Source organism: Amaranthus tricolor, chromosome 1 (assembly GCF_026212465.1).
Source record: "Amaranthus tricolor cultivar Red isolate AtriRed21 chromosome 1, ASM2621246v1, whole genome shotgun sequence".
Lineage (NCBI taxonomy): Eukaryota > Viridiplantae > Streptophyta > Magnoliopsida > Caryophyllales > Amaranthaceae > Amaranthus > Amaranthus tricolor.
The window spans coordinates 15,853,753-15,872,935 of record NC_080047.1 but is presented as its reverse complement, the minus strand read 5'-3'; the positions used below and the strand labels follow the sequence as shown (position 1 = coordinate 15,872,935).

At 34.6% G+C, this 19,183-nt stretch overlaps 1 protein-coding gene across 3 annotated transcripts; it reads right to left on the bottom strand.

The window, feature by feature from the left end:
* Positions 1-6,816: 6,816 nt before the first annotated feature.
* LOC130805831 (4-hydroxy-3-methylbut-2-en-1-yl diphosphate synthase (ferredoxin), chloroplastic) lies at positions 6,817-18,487 on the bottom strand. Of its 3 annotated transcripts, none has more exons than XM_057670630.1 (20): positions 18,169-18,487; positions 17,542-17,773; positions 15,944-16,101; positions 14,401-14,507; positions 14,157-14,257; positions 14,002-14,078; positions 13,095-13,214; positions 12,737-12,967; positions 11,974-12,090; positions 11,784-11,858; positions 11,619-11,696; positions 10,781-10,840; positions 10,598-10,660; positions 10,315-10,459; positions 10,087-10,225; positions 8,422-8,499; positions 8,169-8,328; positions 7,584-7,682; positions 7,376-7,480; positions 6,817-7,245 (listed from the first exon to the last, which is right to left on the bottom strand). In XM_057670630.1, exons 2-20 carry the CDS (start codon positions 17,750-17,752, stop codon positions 7,144-7,146), a joined length of 2,226 nt encoding a protein of 741 aa, XP_057526613.1. In that variant the 5' UTR covers positions 17,753-17,773; positions 18,169-18,487; the 3' UTR covers positions 6,817-7,143. The 3 variants fall into 3 exon arrangements, with proteins under 3 accessions (XP_057526613.1, XP_057526605.1, XP_057526622.1); XM_057670622.1 differs by having other exon boundaries at positions 18,238-18,487; XM_057670639.1 differs by having other exon boundaries at positions 18,260-18,487.
* Positions 18,488-19,183: the final 696 nt, after the last annotated feature.

Below are 19,183 nucleotides of genomic sequence, written 5' to 3'. Positions count from 1 at the left end.
GCGGTAGCAATAGCCTCAGGCCAAAAATGGACAGGTACATGAGTGTCAAACATGAGAGCCCGTGCCATGTCAAGAAGGGTACGGTTTTTTCGTTCAGCAACCCCATTTTGTTGAGGAGTGTCGGGGCAGGATGTTTGATGAATAAGACCATGTTCAAGAAAAAACTGTTTCATTGCAAGAGAGGTATATTCACCACCATTATCTGAGCGAAGGATTTTAGGTTTTGCATGGAACTGAGTGAGAATCATGTTATAGAATTTGACAAAGACATCAAAAACCTCAGATTTGTGCTTTAAAAAATACACCCAGCACATGCGAGAAAAATCATCAATAAATAACACAAAGTATGAAAAACCATGAGAGTCAGTATGTGGGGCTGGGCCCCATACATCAGAATGCACTACATCAAATGGGTTAGGGGCACGAGTATTACTAGGAAAATAAGAACGTTTATGACTCTTAGCCAATACACAAGTTTCACAATCTAGAGATTCAGTACAACTATGAAGCGAAGGAAAAAGATGTTTTAGATAACCTAAGGATAGATGACCTAAACGACGATGCCAAGTCTGCAATTGGTGAGCAGGAGATCCATGAACAAGCATTGCACCACTCTTTTGAATCACCTCATCGACGTAGTATAGTCCACCTCGTTCAGTACCACGCCCAATGATCGTCCCCGTCTGAGCATCCTGTACAATACAATTTTCAGAGGTTAAAAGCACAGTACAGTTTAAGTCCTTGGTTAGCTGACTAACGGATAATAATTTATGAGACAGGCTGGGAATTAATAAACAATTTTTAAGATGAAGAGAGGGAGAAATATTGACTGCTCCAGCTTGGGTAGCCGGTACACACTCCCCATTGGCCGTTTGGATATGTGTTCGGGTAGTAGGATGGGTGGATAGAAAATCACTAGGATCGAAGGTCATCGTATCGGTCGCCCCACGGTCAAATATCCATTGAGATCGACGGTTATGGCTAAGAAGACTTGTGGAGATTTGGTGATGTGGGCTAGAATTGGTATTGGGCTGCTTAGTTGGGCTGAACGGGTTTGTAAGGGGAGAAGGGTTTGCTGGGTTATAAATAGGGTTGAGGTTAAGGGTTTTGGTGTCCCCCTTTCTCTCTTCCTCCTTGACGGCTGGACTTTCTCTCTCCTCATCTTTCTGATTTTCGCCATTGTAGCCCACCTCTCTTGTGATTACTGTTTCTCCTTCCCCTTTACCTGATTTGCTGCATGAAGAGTTGGGTTGATCAGCAGTAATTAGGTGGGCCTTGCCGCCGGTCCGGCTTGCCGGTGCCTTGGTGGCGGCCCGCCGTTTCTGTAGATCATCCCACCACTCAGGGTATCCCACAATCTTGAAGCATCCTTCCCTAGTATGCCGTGAACCACCACAATGAGTACATCGGAGTTTACTCCGGTCATCTTCTTCTCGGCCTTTCTGGAAGGGTTTGTTTCTTGTGGCCAAACCCGATCCAATCTCTGAGGGATTTGTTCCCAGTGATGAGACGCCATTCATAATCCGCCGGCGTGCTATTTCTCGTCTGATTGTAGCGTAAGCTATCTCCACCGTCGGTAAGGGGTCACTGTTGAGTATTTCTCTTCTTTCTTTGTCAAGGTTATCATGAATTCCAGTGAGGAATTGGTAAAGTCGTTGTCTTTGTATGTATCTATTAAACTCGGTTATGTCTTGTGAGCATTTCTGTAACAACCGTTTTTTTTAAAATAACAATAATAATAATAATAAATAAATTTCAGAAAAAAAAAACAAAAAAAAAAACATAACTCCCCATTAACAATAACTTCCCACTCCTCCCTCTAAACCTTATAACCAACCTCACTTACCTCTTATAAATTAAACCAATTACCCTTAATTCATTCACATTATTACTCACATTTCCTTTTTTTCTCCTACAAAGTACTTCCTCCATTTTCCAATTGCTTAAAATTCAGTCAAGAAAACACAAGTTTTCGATATTAAAGACAGCGGATTCGTAGACAGGGATTATTAGGAGCGTACGTTGTCTAGGATCGCGTGACAAGGTAATTCTCAATGTCCATCTAATTAGGACTATCCCGTTAGTATTATGTGCTAAGTGATAATTAAGGTGTTTAGATAGGATGCATGATTTTATATGACATTATTTTATATGATGTTATGTTTTATATATTCTCAAATTATATTTACTATTATTTCTTTGGTCAAACTTGAATTTATAATTTTTATTTCGATAAATTTTATATTATTATTTTGATAACGAAATTAGATACGATTTAAATTGGAAGAGAACTATTTATGATATTAATTCCTATTGCCACCAATTGATGTTAGAATGGTGATTTGGAAAATGAGATTTCAGTTGGATATTCCTGAGATATATATTTATTGGGAAAAATTTATGATCATAAAATATAAATTGTATAATGTATGCTTGATTATATGTTTGTGTGCACGCGACTAATTATTAAAATATATTAAATCACGTAAAGTGTAACACGAGGGAAATGAAGCTCTTATATTTGTTGTGATCCAAGTATAAGGGTGATGAACAGGTTGCCCTGTTTGGTTAGTATAGCTGCCGACAGGTATTATTATTTCTGATACTTGATACGATGTTTGGTCTTCCTTCTATTTGTTGTGATCCAAGTAGAAGGGGTGTGCACACTAGGGTTCCCTGAGACTACTCTGCTGGCCTTGAATTATTTGGGGTGACGACCTCTTGATGAAGTAGGTATAGGGGTAAAGCCTCGGCCTACTGGCGTTCTCGTTCCCTCAAATTAAAAATTAATTATGTGTTTGTCATTATTAAATATCAAATTAATAAATTGGTTTATGTGATATTATACATATTGTTTTCTGAAATTGTTTTTCTTTTAAACTCAGCTATATATTATTTTCTAAAATTGTTTTCAATTTGATTATATTTTATTTTCTTAAATCATTTTCAAACTTAATCGTCTTACGGGATGGAGTTGGAATTACTCAATTTTTCTGATTTCGGGAGTTTTTCCCTTGTTTTTCTTGCATTCTTATGTTGCAGGTTATTGATTGCATGGGAATCGCGGAGTGAGGATCACTTAGAAATATAGCTTTTACTAGAGTCGTATTTCAGTTTAAATTTTACCTTAAGTTGTTTAAATTTTATATGGACATAGATTGCGTTTCAGTCTTCTCTTATGTTGTAAACCCTCTTTTGGATTTAAAGTTATTAAGTTATTTCTTAGTCGTTAAGCCTTACATCTATTTTATTAGAAATAGATGTGGCGGTAACACTCCCATGAGTAGGTTTTGGTTCATGTTTTCATTAAAGGTGTTTTCAAAAGTTCGACCTATTCTGAGGGTGTTACAATTTCATCGGGTTTGGCATTCTCCGGTCAATCTTTTTCCACAGCATGTTTAGTTTACCATAGTAAGTTTCAATAGCGTCATTGCCTTGTTTCATTGTCGCTGCCTTGGAACTGAGATCAAAAATTTGAAGTTCATCCCTTCCATATCCCAAGAGGCTTTCGATTCCTAGCCATAGACTCTGTGCTGTCGTATAGTCTAGGAACTGATTGACAATCTCTCCATCTATATTTTCAATTATCCATGATATGACCATGGCGTCTCTTTGTTCCCATTGAGCGTAATTGGGATCTGATGAGGTTGAAGGAGCGGCAGTGATGTGGCTGAGCCGCCCTCGACCTCCAATGGCTATGTGCATCAATTTGCACCATTTAGTGTAATTGTGATATGTGAGTTTTTCTGAAATTTTGACAGATGTTGAATTTTCTGTTTGGTTATGTGTTTTGTTAAGTTTTTGAAACATCTGGAACATCTGTTCCAACTGTTCCAAGGACATTGGGTTATTGTGTGTTTGTTCTTCTGGATAATCAGCCATTTGCAGGTAAGAAACGGTAAATGATGAGGCCTTCCCGAATCTAAACCCTAAGGCTCTGATACCATGAAGATTTGATGATAATGGAGTTTTTATTTCTGAAAATTTCAGTTCTATATATTGTTCTTATTACAGGGAGTGTATGTTTAATATATATACATGAGAATAACTGACAAAGGATAACTGCTCAATGATAACTGCTCTATGGGGATAACTGCCTAGATAACTGCCTGAAAACTGCTTTCCAATACTACCAACATATGTAACTATGTGAGCCAAAATTAAATTTTTGTAACATACAGAATTTACTAGTTTGAATTTCATGTTAATTGTTGATAATTTATTTAATAAAATAATATTCTACAACATATACATTATTGTTATATTTTAAAAATAATAAATCGTTTTTATATTTGAATATTTTTATTGATTTATCTATTCAATTTAACTTTTAAAGAGAAATTCTACGGTGATCCTGAGGTTTTGAGTTTTCTACATGGTAACCAAAACTTTTAAAAAATCCGCGCGGTAACCCTGAGGTTCACCAAATTGTTTCACCGTGACCTTTTTGCACATAAAACGTTAGCAAATGTTAATTTCGAAGCTTTAAGACTGTTGTACGCCTATTTATGTGACTCACTATTCCAAATGCCATCAATTTCAACTTTTTTCCCCAAAACATAAACCCTAACTCTATCTTTTATCCAAATCATATTTTCCCCCAAATCCAAAGATGATAGAGTTAGGGTTTATGTTGTGGGGGAAAAAGTTAAAACTGATGGTATTTGAAATGGTGAGTCGCATAAATAGGCATACAGTAGTCTTAAAGCTTTCAAATAAACGTTTGCTAATGTTTTATATGCAAAAAAATCATGGTGGAACAACTTGGTAAACCTTAGGGTTACCGCGTGGATTTTTCTAAAAGTTTTGGTAATCATATAAAAAACCCAAAATTTCAGAGTTACCACGTGGAACTTTCCGCTTTTAAAATATGTTATTCTAATCTTTCTAATTATCATATGCTATACTAATCATATAGTTTAAGCAAAAAATAATATGTGGATTTAAAGTTTGCTTCGATATCACTTAATAGAGATGGTCATGGGGCAGTAACTACAGAACTGAACCCACCGTGAATTGATCAGAATTGGAATAATTTGGAACTAGTTTTGAACCGGTTCGAATCTGGTGAACCAAACTGGGCCAAATCGTGAAACTAAAACCACACAGTTCATTGGAATTGCCTAACACAAATTTTTGTGATAGACGGTCTCTTTGAGAGACATCTTTAATTAGGCTGGCCCAAAAAGGAAAATATAGAGTAAGTTTCTCGGTAGACATTAAGAATATTGTAAGTACTTATGTACTTACGCGGTGGGCATTAAGTATATTGTAAGTAGACATTGAAGCTATTGTAAGTAGATATTAAAAATATGGTAAGTAGGCTAATAGACTAAGTTTCTCGATAGGCATTAAGAATATTATAAATAGGCATTTTAAGTACTTTTTCGATGGGCATTAAGTATATTGTAAGTAGACATTAAGAATAGTATAAGTAAGCATTAAGGATAGAGTAAGTGGACATTAAAATTTAATGGGTTGGACATGAGAGACGTCTCGCAAAGAGTCTCATAGGAGACCGGCTGACTGCCTAATGTAGTCATTCTAAAGACCAGAGTCATTGATGCCATTACTAGCCGTTTGAGCTTTTCCAAAAATATAGATATATTCATCAATTCCACACTCTACTTATTTTCTCTAATTATTCTTTTTAATTACACAATTACTCTTTTAATTACTCAATTAGTCTCCTCCATTAGTCAATTAATTTCTCTAATTATTCATCAATATCAACTACCAATATGTCAAGCTTCTTGAAAAATGCCACAAAAAAATTAGTGATGGGGCAAAATTATTAGGGGAATCAAGATCCAAAAGAAAGACTAATTCTAGGTTGATGGGATCTTCAACGCCGTTAGTAACTATGAGTTAAATTACGTTGAAGGGTACGATCAAGATTTAGAAATTTATGAAAATAAATTGGAAGATGCAATTGAAATTGACAAAAAGGAAGAGAAACCATCAACCCTATTGCGTAGTTAGATCTTGACAATCATCAACGAGATCACGGCAACACGAAGAAGGTCGTGCAAGATGTGTAAATTTCCAAAATATTGGTTGTGCTGGAATCTACTTTCAATGAAAGTAAGACAATGCTCGATGAATAGAGAGCTTGTCTTGCTCCACATACTATACAAATATGTGTTTGTAAAAAAAATTGTGATCAAGCTAATAGAAAAACACAACTAAAGAATGATGATAGTCAAGGTTATGATGATCCATGGATGACGATGGATAAATCTACATCATCAGGAGTAGTTGCAGAGACATCAAACCGAAAGAAAATAACGAGAAAGATGACAAATGGGATTAAAAAAACGACCAACAACTACAATTAAAAGGTAATGACAAGAACTAAGTGGACTTTAATTTCATTGAAATACGTAAGCCACTTAGCATTCTTTCAAGATACTAGATTCAAGTTCACTTCCCCTCTCTTAATAATTGTCTTTATTATTTCTTGTAATTTGCTTATTAACAATATTTGTTTTCATATTCTTAAAAAATATTTTAATAACAATTAATATTAATGAAATTCGATAATACTCGATAAAGATCTATCACGCATATTTTAAAATTTTATATTTTTATCAAAAATATTTAAAGCAAAATAAATATAAAAGCAAACTGCCTCCTGAACCGCCAAGAAATCAAAACTGTAACTTTGCAGTCCGAATCAAGTTTCACTTTGGTGCAACAGGAGCCGAAACCGCATAGAATCGATACCAAAACCGGCCCGTCACTATCTCTTTAAGTAGGCATTGATATTGATTGAACAATACTCCTATTCCTATATGAGGATTTACTTGACAACAGTTTGTAAAGGTCCAGATACTTTATTAGAATCTGTAATTTTACACTGCCATATACAAATCATTTCTGATAAGCACTACGCCATTACGCCCATAAATTGTCATGGAAGAATTCTTATACTACCATAAGATGGTGCGAGTTTTTTTTTGGAAAACTAAGAATAATACTCGTTCAATGTTCCTTCTTCAAAATGTGGCATCTATATACGAAACCGATAGCGTCTGCATTCAGCAGGACTGAAACTTCAATCGATGCGTTCCTTCCATGTGGTCCTAATCCTAATACTTTGCGGTGAGCGATATACAAAATTTTCTGCTATCAAGGTCGAGTCTACTCTTCCATGGGAGGATCTACCCATCGACCATGTTCTTTAATTAGGTCAATCAACGCGTCTGTGGCCTGCTCCATTGCAATGCCTCTCTTCAACACAGTCTGCACGTAATTAAAAAATTACGTCATTTAGAGACTCGAATTCGTAAGCATTCTAAAATGGAACCATAGTAACAAAATTTACACCATATTCGTAAGCCTTAACCACGGCCATATTAAGAGAATGACAAACCTTGCCGACATAGAGGTCAATTTTCCCAGGAGAGCCACCAACATATCCGAAGTCGGCATCAGCCATTTCTCCGGGACCATTCACAATGCAACCCATGATTGCGATCTGCCAGAAAATAGAACGATCAATGAGACATCAACGCTACTTAAATCTTGATTTTATTTTGTTATAGAAATATCATTTTAAGTGATTAGTTTCAGAATATTACAGAAACGCCGGGTAAGTGCGATGTCTTCTCTCTTATTTGTGCGCTTATTTCTTGTAGGTCAAAAAGTGTCCTCCCACATGATGGGCATGACACATATTCCTGGATCAGGATCATAAACATAAGTTTTCTTGAATTCAATGTTGGCCACAAATCTAACTAAAGATTTTTATCAAAAGGGAAATTCCACGTGGTAACCGTGAGGTTTTGGGTTTTCCACGTGGTAACCAAAACCTTAAAAAAATCCACGCGGTAACCCTAAGGTTACCAAATTGTTCCACCGTTACCTTTTTGCACATAAAACGTTAGCAAACGTTGATTTCGAAGCTTTAAGGTTGTACGCTTATTTATACGACTCACCATAAATAGGCGTACAACAGCCTTAAAGCTTCGAAATTAATGTTTACTAACGTTTTATGTGCAAAAAGGTTACGGTGGAACAATTTGGTAAACCTCAAGTTTACCGCGTAGATTTTTTAAAAGTTTTGGTTATCACGTGCAAAACACAAAACCTCAGGTTACCACGTGGGATTTCCCTTATCAAAAATTAATAAACATTAAAAGAATTATTTTCTTTCCGAAATATACCGTTTTGGTGTTCCTCATTCTGCAACCTTGAAGCAAGTTGAAAGATGTGTTCCGAAGGAATTCAAAGTCTTGGTCGGGAGCTTCCAGAAAAATACCATCTCCAAGCCCGTCTACGAGAAGGGTTCCAGCATAGGTACCAGCACGAATGACCAAGTCATCCCTGCGGAACAAGCAAGAGAGTGAGAGAGGAGAAATATTAAGAAGTAGAATCAAGTTATGATAGCTTTCGGTAAGCAATTGTATAGGAAAATACCTGTGAATCCCGGAGGGGAACTGGATATGGTGTATTACAGGGAAGTTCAAAGAATTATCTGATAGGTACTCAAATAGCCTGCAGTTAGTGAACAACCAAGCCTATCATCAATATTCCCATATCATCATCGTAATGAAAAAGTGGTAAGGGTTCGAATTTTCCAAAAACTACCCTTACCCAAGTATAATGTCCAAATATCTGTATGATTACCCCATTTTGAGCTTCAATACAAACATCAATTCAAGAGTAGAAAAAGAATCTCCAAAAAATATACGGAAAATTGGAGTATTTTAGGCATCCATCTCAGATTAATATGCTACCATTTTGGATACGAATTGTCACCGAATTCAAATTTATTGTTCTTTTAGGAAAGATTGCGAGTCATCACCTTATAATTTGCAAAAACTGCATATACATCTCTTATGTTTTTTTCAATAATTTAAAACAACCTTTTATGTTTCTGAAGATGATGGGTAATATATAATGACTCATTAAATCATATGTGCTTATTTATGTGAGGTTGTTATTGATGTTAGCTACAAGGGGTTTATCAAAAACAACCTCTTTGTTACTACAAAGGTATGATCGGGTGTATCCAATCCCCTCACACTCTGCTTAGGTGGGAGTTGCTTAATAATATTGGAGTAAATATGTTTATGATATTCAAAACACCCACCCTCTTTAACTTTCACTAGGTATACAACAAATTGGACTCAAGAGAAAGGGAGAAATGACTTCATAGGATGGCCAAAAGGAAACAAGTGGCTAGAAAGGACTCTCCTACTTAGTAGGTTGAAATGGTTAAGGATAAACAACATAACATTCTTGTTCAAGATGAAGATATCATGTAGGAGTAGTTCAACGAATTGTTCAATGCATGTCACTATTGAGACTTGGCCATATTTAAGTACATATGAGATTGAATTGGCTGACTAACCTCTTATAACAAAATACACAAAACAAATATTATGTAAAAGACTAGAGTAACTGAGGATACGCATTACAATAGCCATGTACAGAAACAAAGGGGATGCACCAGATTGTTCTAACTATCCGGGAATTAAGTTTCTAGGCCACACCAATTAACACAATCCACCCATTCTCTCATTAAAGTGGGTTTCATACATTAGAACGTCAAGCAAAATTTGCAAAAATTTTACAATTTTAAGCAAAATGTCTCTTTAAATCAAGTGCACTTCTTATTTATGTGAAGTTGCAGATGATGTTTACTACCTAGGGGAAATTGGAAACAACCTCTTTATTAACACTAACAAGTCTATAACAAGAGTAAGGTTGCGTACATTCAACCCCACAAACCCTACCCTAGGTGCGAGCCACTTTAGAGCATTGGGGTAATGAAATGTTATTGTTCCTAACACCATCAATTGACTACCAATTAGTGGAAATCGGGAAATGAAATTGAAAGATGGCAATACCAGGTGACTATTTTTATAGGGTGGTTTGGGAAAAATAATTAAATATAATATAAAGGTGGTCATTCACAAATTTAACAATTTAAAAGGTCCTGTTGACAATGTTTTTATTCGTTTATGCATGAGTAAAAATTAGTTCCGTGTATGTTTTTATCCTTAGATAGCCTTTTTCCTTTAGATAAAGCTAAAGCTCATGAGCCAGGAGTCCACAGAATAAAATAGAAGATGATACCTTCGACCAGCGTGAACCCTGCCGACTTTTTCTTCGGTAAAAGGTAGTTTGTGCAGAATCATTGTCGCATCTATGTTTTTGAGAATATCAAGTTCATCATAGGGTTCATCACCCCGCAGAGACACAACCAAGCGTGTTCCTGTAAAAAAAAAAACATGATCATGTTCTTAAATAGAAACTTTAAATTATGTGCATCAGCAAATACCACAAAACTGCTAAAGAAAACACCTTCTGGTAAAAGCTTGTGTGCACCAGTTGAGAGCTCCTTGAGGTTAACGAGGACGATTGCATTAGGCAAGGGTCTCGTTAGTTGCTCGGACAACGGGGTAATTATTCCCATACTTATATCGATTAATCTCTTGAGAGCTAGCCTCTGATCATATAAGGTAACGTGGGCCAAGTTATTCATTTGTGTTCAAATAATTTGATGTCAAGGCAATACACCTTGCTTGAATTGAATGAATAAACAAAATGCCGAAAGAGAGAACCAGCATAAAAGAGGACCACTTACAGCATCTGCATCATCTATTGGTGGAAGTTCCCTTAGTATAATGGAATCTACCGTTGCCAAATCCTAAATTCACGTGAATTCTGTCAGGAATTTCTAACAGAACTTACAGAAGGACCCATGCAGTTACCCGAGCCAACTAGTTTTCCCCAAGTAATTAGAGTTTAAATTGTATAAAAAATGTACCTTAAAAGGCATGCCAACGATAAGCTTTGCAGCTAGTGACTTGTACAGAAGTTCAGGTGTCTGAAAAATCATTAACACGGGTAAAGCCATGGATTACAAATGATGAAATATTTTATGTCTCAATCAAATGAAATTTTAGGTAGAACGGCAAAACCACTTTTGGAAGAAATAAAGTATTTCCTCTCTTTCTAATCAAATGTCCAAGTTTTTACTTAGGCATATTCACATCAACTGTCTCATTTTCTTATTTGGTAAACTTTTTTTTTTCCCTAACTTAAGCCCTCATCAGATCCAACTATTACACGATTGTCAATAAATTATCACTTTTTCCCTTACTTTTCCCCTTACTCACCCCTCCAATGTGGTCCCATGAGGTCCCTCCCCCCATTTTATTAAAATTGGTGCCAAACCAGATGAGATAATTGATTAGAATAGGAGGGAGTATGAAAGACACATAGGGCTAAACGGATACACCCTACATGTTTATTGTCATCACAGACTTTGGTGAAATATTTACAGTTCTAGTGAAATATTTACAATTCAAAAAATGAGGATCAAAGTTTATGAATTTATCCAGAAAAAAAACGAAGAATATCATGAAATATGAACAAAACTATGGAATAGCTCACGAATAGTCCAACAGTATTAGAGAAAACTGATAAATGGCATATACTAATACTGCTAATGAAAAGTGATCCAAAATAAACCCCTTGACAGAATGGAGAAAGACTTCTAATAAAATAATCAAAAAAGCTAAAATAATGAAAGAATTCACCTATATAAAAAATATAAGTAGGGACAGCAAAAAAGAGAAATATATTTGATGAGAGAGTTTCACCTTCAACTGATCCAGGGAAACAGTCATGAGAACAGAACCATCACGGTGTAGCACACCTCTGTAGTCCACTTCTTCACCCTGTGTTCAGGAAGAATAATATATTCAGATAAACAGAAAAACAGAACCCAACATTGTCACAAGAAATCAAAGAAATCTTGTGGGGACCTCTTTCTGTGTTGGCAATTGACCAATTCTACGTTGGAAGTCAAAATAATGCCTATGCTTTTCTTCAAATGGTGCCTGCAAAAATAATTGAATGTGTCACATGAAAAGACACGTGGTAACATATGATGTTTGGACTTAGAATCGTTCTACAATCATCTGATAGAACAACCATAAAGCCCATTGATCTTACCACTCCTTGCTGAAGTTCAGCTGCTTTTGTTCCAAGGTTTGCCAACCTTCTGCAAGGGTCTATCTCCTCTTCCGGTGGTTCAGTTAGAGAGACCCTGATCGTATCTCCCAAGCCGTCCTACACAAATAGCATTTCATGAGACTCATCATAGATATGACTTTAAGACTAAAAATATTAACGGCCCGTTTGGTTAATGGTACCGATTAGTGGTAATGGGAATGATTTGTATGTGTAAATTTTCATGATGTGTATCATGTCATTACCATGGTAATAAAAGTTTGATCATAAAAAAGTTTTTTGTTCACAATTTTTACCACCTAATACCACATAATTACACCAACATTTCATTACCATTCCCACAATTTAGTTACGGTTACCAAATGGGCCGTAAGATTACTTGACTGTGTTACATATAAATTTTCCTCATTAACATAGCAAACTAAACAGTACATTAAATACACATAGCAACACTTCAAGACAGATAGCACAAGTCCCATGTTAAAGGAAGAACAGATGATGCACATCTCCACGTGACATTCTAGACAACCTCGTCAATCAGAATGATGTCCCTAAAAGTACAAAACAGGAACAGGCTGACGTGCCTCCATTCAATAACAGACTTAATGGAGGTGAATAAGCACTTTAAAAAGTTCATTGAGTCAAACAATTAATTAATCCATCAAAATTACTAAACATACTTGCTCGGTAATTAGTCATTTTGTGGGAAAAAAGCAGCAAATAACTATCAGAAAAATCAGTCTACCTGAAGAAGGGTCCCAATTCCAATCGCAGATTTCATCCGTCCATCTTCACCTTCGCCAGCTTCAGTGACTCCCAAGTGCAGAGGATAATCCCATCCTTGCAAATACATTTCCGCAACCAATAACCGATATGCTTGAACCATGACAACTGGATTACTCGCTTTCATGGAAAAGACAAAATTATGGTAGTCTAATTTCCGGCATATTCTTGCAAATTCAAAAGCAGATTCGACCTGTTTCGAAGTTATAGATGGAAGTCGAAGAACAGTTCAAGAGATAAATGTGGTTAACTTCAACATAAAACATGATACAGCTTAATATTGAAAGTCAATAACTACAGCAGAATCAAGGGTTTTCTACCATTCCACGAGGAGAATCTCCATAATAGCTCATTATACGATCAGAGAGACTTCCATGGTTTGTCCCAATACGCATTGCCCTACCATACTTCTTACATTTTTCCACCAATGGAGTAAAAACCTGTTATGATACCGATGAAGGAAGATGGAGTCAATGCATTATGGTGCTTTTCATAAACTAGCATGAAATCAGAATGTTATGTTTTGAAAAATATGATAACAAACAAATATCCTAAAGAACAAACTATCCTGAGGAGATGACACTTTTTAAAAAAAAACGAAGCCAAAAAATCATATAAAATAATGGCCCTAACACTAAGGTTTCAAGTTTCAACAACCTACAAATAATCTATGAGCAAAAAATTCTACTAACGACGATATTGATTATTAGATAGATCACAATTGTCCCTAGAGTTGAGTTGTTTTTCAAAGCCTCATGCTGTCCCTCAAAAGCATCTTTCACAAATCTCGACCTATGTACAATGTATTTGTAACCCTTGTCACTATATCAGTTAATCATAACAATAGGGAAGATTAGTTGCGGTGGATTCATATGCATGAAGCCTAATTAAATTGGATCTAATCATTGATCACTTCTCTACTTTCTTCCAAGTTTAATTTCTAGTTTACATGTCCTATGTCAACTTTTCTATGTCATTTTTCGAAAAATCCCATCACAAAAATTTTCTTCCTTCCGTTTCCTAATTTGTCGGTTATGTTGTTTTTCAGCTTAATTCATAACATAACAGAATTGACAATGACACTAAGAATGACGTTTCAAGTAAAATTTTCATGATTTCAGTATAACTATACAAGGTTTTCATCAACTAGGAAACAAAAGTTCCCCTCTGTTATTCTCAATCTCTTCAACCGCACATGTGTTAGGAAGAAAATGCATGGGGGTATACCTGCTCTATGTGCTCAAGTTCCTTCTGATAATCATCCTCTGTGTACTCTAGCTTCTCAAACTGAGCCCTCCGATCAGCTGCAACAAAGCATATCATTTAATCCAAGGTAAAGGTCTAGCAAAAGCGAAAATTGACAGCCAAAATTGAGCAAATACCAAAGTTTCCTGGATTAACACGGATTTTTTCGAAGCATTCAGCAACACGCATAGCAACAGAAGGAGCAAAATGAATATCGGCCACTAGGGGAATATTATAGCTGCAAAAACAAAATCGAAACTCAATCAGTGACTGGATAAATAAGTAACCCAAGAGGGCGTAACTATGGAAGAAACTAAATGGTGGATCTAAAACCGAAAAGACTACATAACCACATGTAATGAGAAAATTTTGAAGCTCTACTTTTTCTGAACTAGTGTATTCTTAATTTCAAAACAAGCATCTGCCTCTTTCTTTCCTTGTACAGTTATTCGAACAATATCTGCTCCACTGTCAGCAATTTTCATGACCTGCCAGTAAAAGTAAGGGAAAAAGACCGGCTTAAAAACTATCACCAAAAATCCAACTAATAGCAATTGCCTTCGTTTTGTATATGTCTATCAAGCTCTTAAGCTTTCCATGTCATTGGGTACTAAAATTGAAATTGCATTCTTTCCCATGATTACATATACAGGCTGGTGGCAGCCTGGCGGGTATCGCTAGGGAGACATTGCAACCAACAGATTAATCAAAGTTTTACAATGGAGGCTAGATGCAATTTGCAATTGTGCTTTGTGCAGTTGTACTTAATATTCAATATTAATGGCCATTCTTGACGGAGATATAAAAATTATAATTTGTTGATTTTCGACTATGATGGAGTATAGTAAAATAGGTCATTAAAACATGTGCATGTCTTATTAATTTAAGTAAAGTTGGGGTCTGCTATCAATGGTCAATCAGAAGCATCCTCTTTATTATTACAAGGATAAGATTGCGTACAACCAAACCCAAAGGTAGTACGGCCCATTTGGTAGGTGGTAATAAACGGTGGTAATGGGAATGAAAAACTAGTGTAGTTTAGGTTGAAAAAATCTCTTGGCTACCTTGATGGTCATGCTTGTCCAACTTCAATCATCTCATTTTCTTCATAAAATTCATTCCAATGCATTACCATTGGGAGGGGTAGTATTAGGTGGTAATGGAAATTTGTAAACAAAACAATATTTTTGTGAACAAAGTTTTATTACCATGGGAATGATATGAAACTTCTGATGAAAGTTTACACTATAAATCATTCTCATTACAACCATTTAATACCACTAACTTAACGGGCCGTTAGGGTACTGGAATGTTTTTGCAATTACCAAGATAGATGTTTCAAACAAAATCTTAAACAAGAGCAAAACAAAAGACAATATAATCAGAATATTCTTTGATATAAAAAAGAATGCGGCAATAAAGGAACCGAGTTTTTCATAAGCATCTAATTCAAGTTTTGGAACAATATGAATAAACTCAATGGTAGAATATGTGAAGAATGTTAAAGATACTACTCCAATTAATAGCTTATAGATCTTCTCTAATGCCAAATGTTGATAAATACCTTTAGATGCCACAATTGAAAAATATATTTATCAACATAATTTTTGGGAATAGCTGACAAAAAATATGTTTAGCGAGCTCAAGACGTAAATTGAGGACATTAACAGTTATGAAAAGACAATAAGATGGACATATTTACATGATAAGAATTTTTCATCAGCTATAAAACTATATTTTTACTAGTACTACCTTATCATCTCAGCAAGAACATGTGTCGCATTACTTTACTATTTCAAGCAGAACAAATTTTCACTCTATGTACACCTAGCCAAGGGTATTGCCTTTCAAGCTGATACTATCTTTAAATCCATAAATGGTCATCTCCAAATACAGAACAAATGGAGTGAGTATAGCACCAAACCTGTTCAACTGTTGCAGCAATATCTTTTGTATCTGTTGTCGTCATTGTTTGTATCCTGATCGGGTGTTCACTCCCAATGGCCACATTTCCTACCATTACTGTGCATGTCTTCCTCCTCACAGTTTTATACGGGAATTCACAATACTTTTGCCGAGGTACTGCATAAAAATTGATACAGATCAGCTATAATAGCATTGCAGAAAGAAAATGAAGTCTTGAATTTAAATATTAGGTTCTCCATTGTAGAACATTATGTTAATGTCAAAAAAGTCGACTACGTAACATAATAATAGGCAATGGGAGCGTAGATGAAACATAGGAAAAGGAAGAGCACTTTATTAACCATCCGTAAATTTCCTCCCTTTCCCTTCCATACTTTTGCCTATGTGGGAGGTTCATGACCATGTAAAAGTTTATTTTTAAAAAAATCAGGCCTAATTTGTTTCTTTCATCGTCCTAGAATGTAGCGGAAGAGGTTAGCAATGCACACTTTTCCTCCTACCCACTGTATACACACATGTCGCATATATATAACACCATTGATAAGCATAAGAATTTTATCACAACCACCTTCCAAATAGGCATACTTGTGAGAAATCACCTCATATAACTTTAACACATACAACCACCTTACATCAAATTTTTCATTAGTAAAACCACCATCATAGTATAATTTAAGTTTAACACAACCACCCATATGGTAGTATTGCTCAATGAAAATAAGATATAAAGTGGTCGTATTTTAAAAAACTACATAAGGTGGTTGTTCGCAAGTGCCGGTATTGAAAGTCGATAGCTCGCAATTGTTCCTAAGAACCATGCTTATTTACAGTACCAATTCATACTTCATATACTGCATTAGTGTAGAGACAAAAAAGTGTATTCACAGAAATCAGATAGACAATCTACCAAGGTAACAGTATAATTTATTTGAATCAAGTTCTCATTTGGTGGAGCCTATAGGCATGAATTGGCAAATTATATCACAAGATCAAGTCTGCCAAATTGAACAATATACGTAGGGTCAAAAAGTAAATATAAGTCCATTTAGTTGTCTGTATTAAGTGATGAAATTGTAAAAAAAAAAAAAAAAAACATGGAAATAACACAGCACATTTCATAAAAAATTATAGTGAATATCATTGCCATCTCTAGTATTTAACAGAGCTTCTATAAGTAGGATACATATATTTCCTCTAGTTTTTAATTGTTGCTACATTTCTGTTTTTTATGCTAATTTAATGCACAATTTTAATCTTTAAAATCTTCAATTTCATATGATAAAAAATTTTACAAAGTTAATATTATGAAAATATGTATTAAAACGAATCAAATAAGATCCACTTGACTATGTTTTATATGTTTTACATTATATTTAGAGAATTATATGCCAAATAAGATCGGTTGCTAAATAGTAGTTACTATAGTAACTGTAGCAACTATTAAAAAGGAAGTATACATTGATGATAGTGACGATGACGACTTGCGTAACTTTTAGAGCCTGATCATAGGGTCTGTAAGCGAGATATACATGGTATGATGATCATGATATGATGATGACTAGCATACACTATTATCAAATAATCTAATTACTTTACCCAGCAAACTGCTCCCTTCTGAAGCCGGTTGAAGCTCAGCAATATCAGATCCTGGGTTTGAACTGTTATTGATACAGAATTTACTTCTTGGAGACTTGTGGACCCTCTTGACATTCGAAATCTTCACAAAATCCACATCTTTTACAAAACCCAGTTCGAAATTCTTGTTCTTAACATGACAAATTGGAGCTTGAATTATCCCACTTGCCATATCTAAACTTCTCTATTTCTCCTGCACAATTAAAAATCTTAAAGTCAAACTATACATATTTTTTGGAATTAAAAAGTCAGACTATATTGAAAAAAATAATAGAATCAACAATCTAACAAAAGGGTTATTTTAAAAAAAAACAAATAGGAATTTTTTTTTCTCCTAGAATTTTGGGAATTGCTTCAATCAACCCTTCCCCCGATAAAAAAAAAATTAAAAAAAAGCGCCACACAGAATTTCTCCAATTTTAAAATTCATGAACACAAACAGGTATTAACGGAAAATTTTGAAACCAGAAATCCAAATTACAGTCAGAACTCCGAACAACTTTTTAAACCAATTTAGCATACAAATAATATGCGAAAATTACAAAGAAAAAGCAATAAATTATACTTAAAAAGTTACAAATGGATTACCCAATGAAAAGAGCAAGCAAAATTAAAGAGAATTATTGAAATGAAATGTGGTTTAAGATTGTTAAATACAATTTTAAGGGGCAAAGCAAACCCGGAGAACGATCTGGAAGACAAGAACTGGTGATGGGTAAAATTGAAAAGTGACTTCTGCGTTTGGCAATTCTCAAATTTTAGAGGAATTTGATGAATGAACAATTTGTTTATTGAGAATTTGATGGAAAAATGTTAGAAGAGAAAGGAAATACAAGCATTTAAGGAAGAAGACTTAATGGCTTGTGCTGCTTAAGTGACTGTATGCAATACACACTATACACCACACAATTGGGTAAGAGTAAGAGCTAATTTATTTGATTTTTCCACAAAAAAAGGAATATACTTTTTTTAATTGCATTTAAGTATTAATTATTATATTATCCTTTGTTTTTAATTAATTGGTATGCTAACACTATTTGAAAATGAATTCTTGTTTTAGTTGGAATGATAATTATTTCGTCGTTATGAGTTTGAATCTCATCTACTCTTTTATTCCTTCAGCCCACCGTGCAATAAAAAAAATAATAAACACATCATTCATTAATTAATTTTGTTTTACAATATTTCTCGAATGTATAAAATAACGTCTTTTTTAATACATCTTTATGCATATTTTTATAAATTTTATTATGCACATTAAAAAATATTTAAGATAAAAAAGATGCATTGAGTAGCATGAAAATTAAAAGTACAACTTTCAAAAGAAATAAGGATATGCTTTCTTAAAAATGTTATGGTTTTGGTTAAAATATTTAAAATGCGTGAATAAAATAATGAAGGAGATTATATGTATGATGACGGTATGATTGATAAGTGATGATAGGGATACTAATCTTTATGTCCCTTTAAATTCGAAATACTTTTTATTTTAGTTTATTTTTTTTACATTGCTATAATTTTTCATTAAAATGTCTATATTTTTTAAATTTGCATCCACATTTTATAATATCATCTATAGAAACTTAAAAAATTTTGGCTAAAA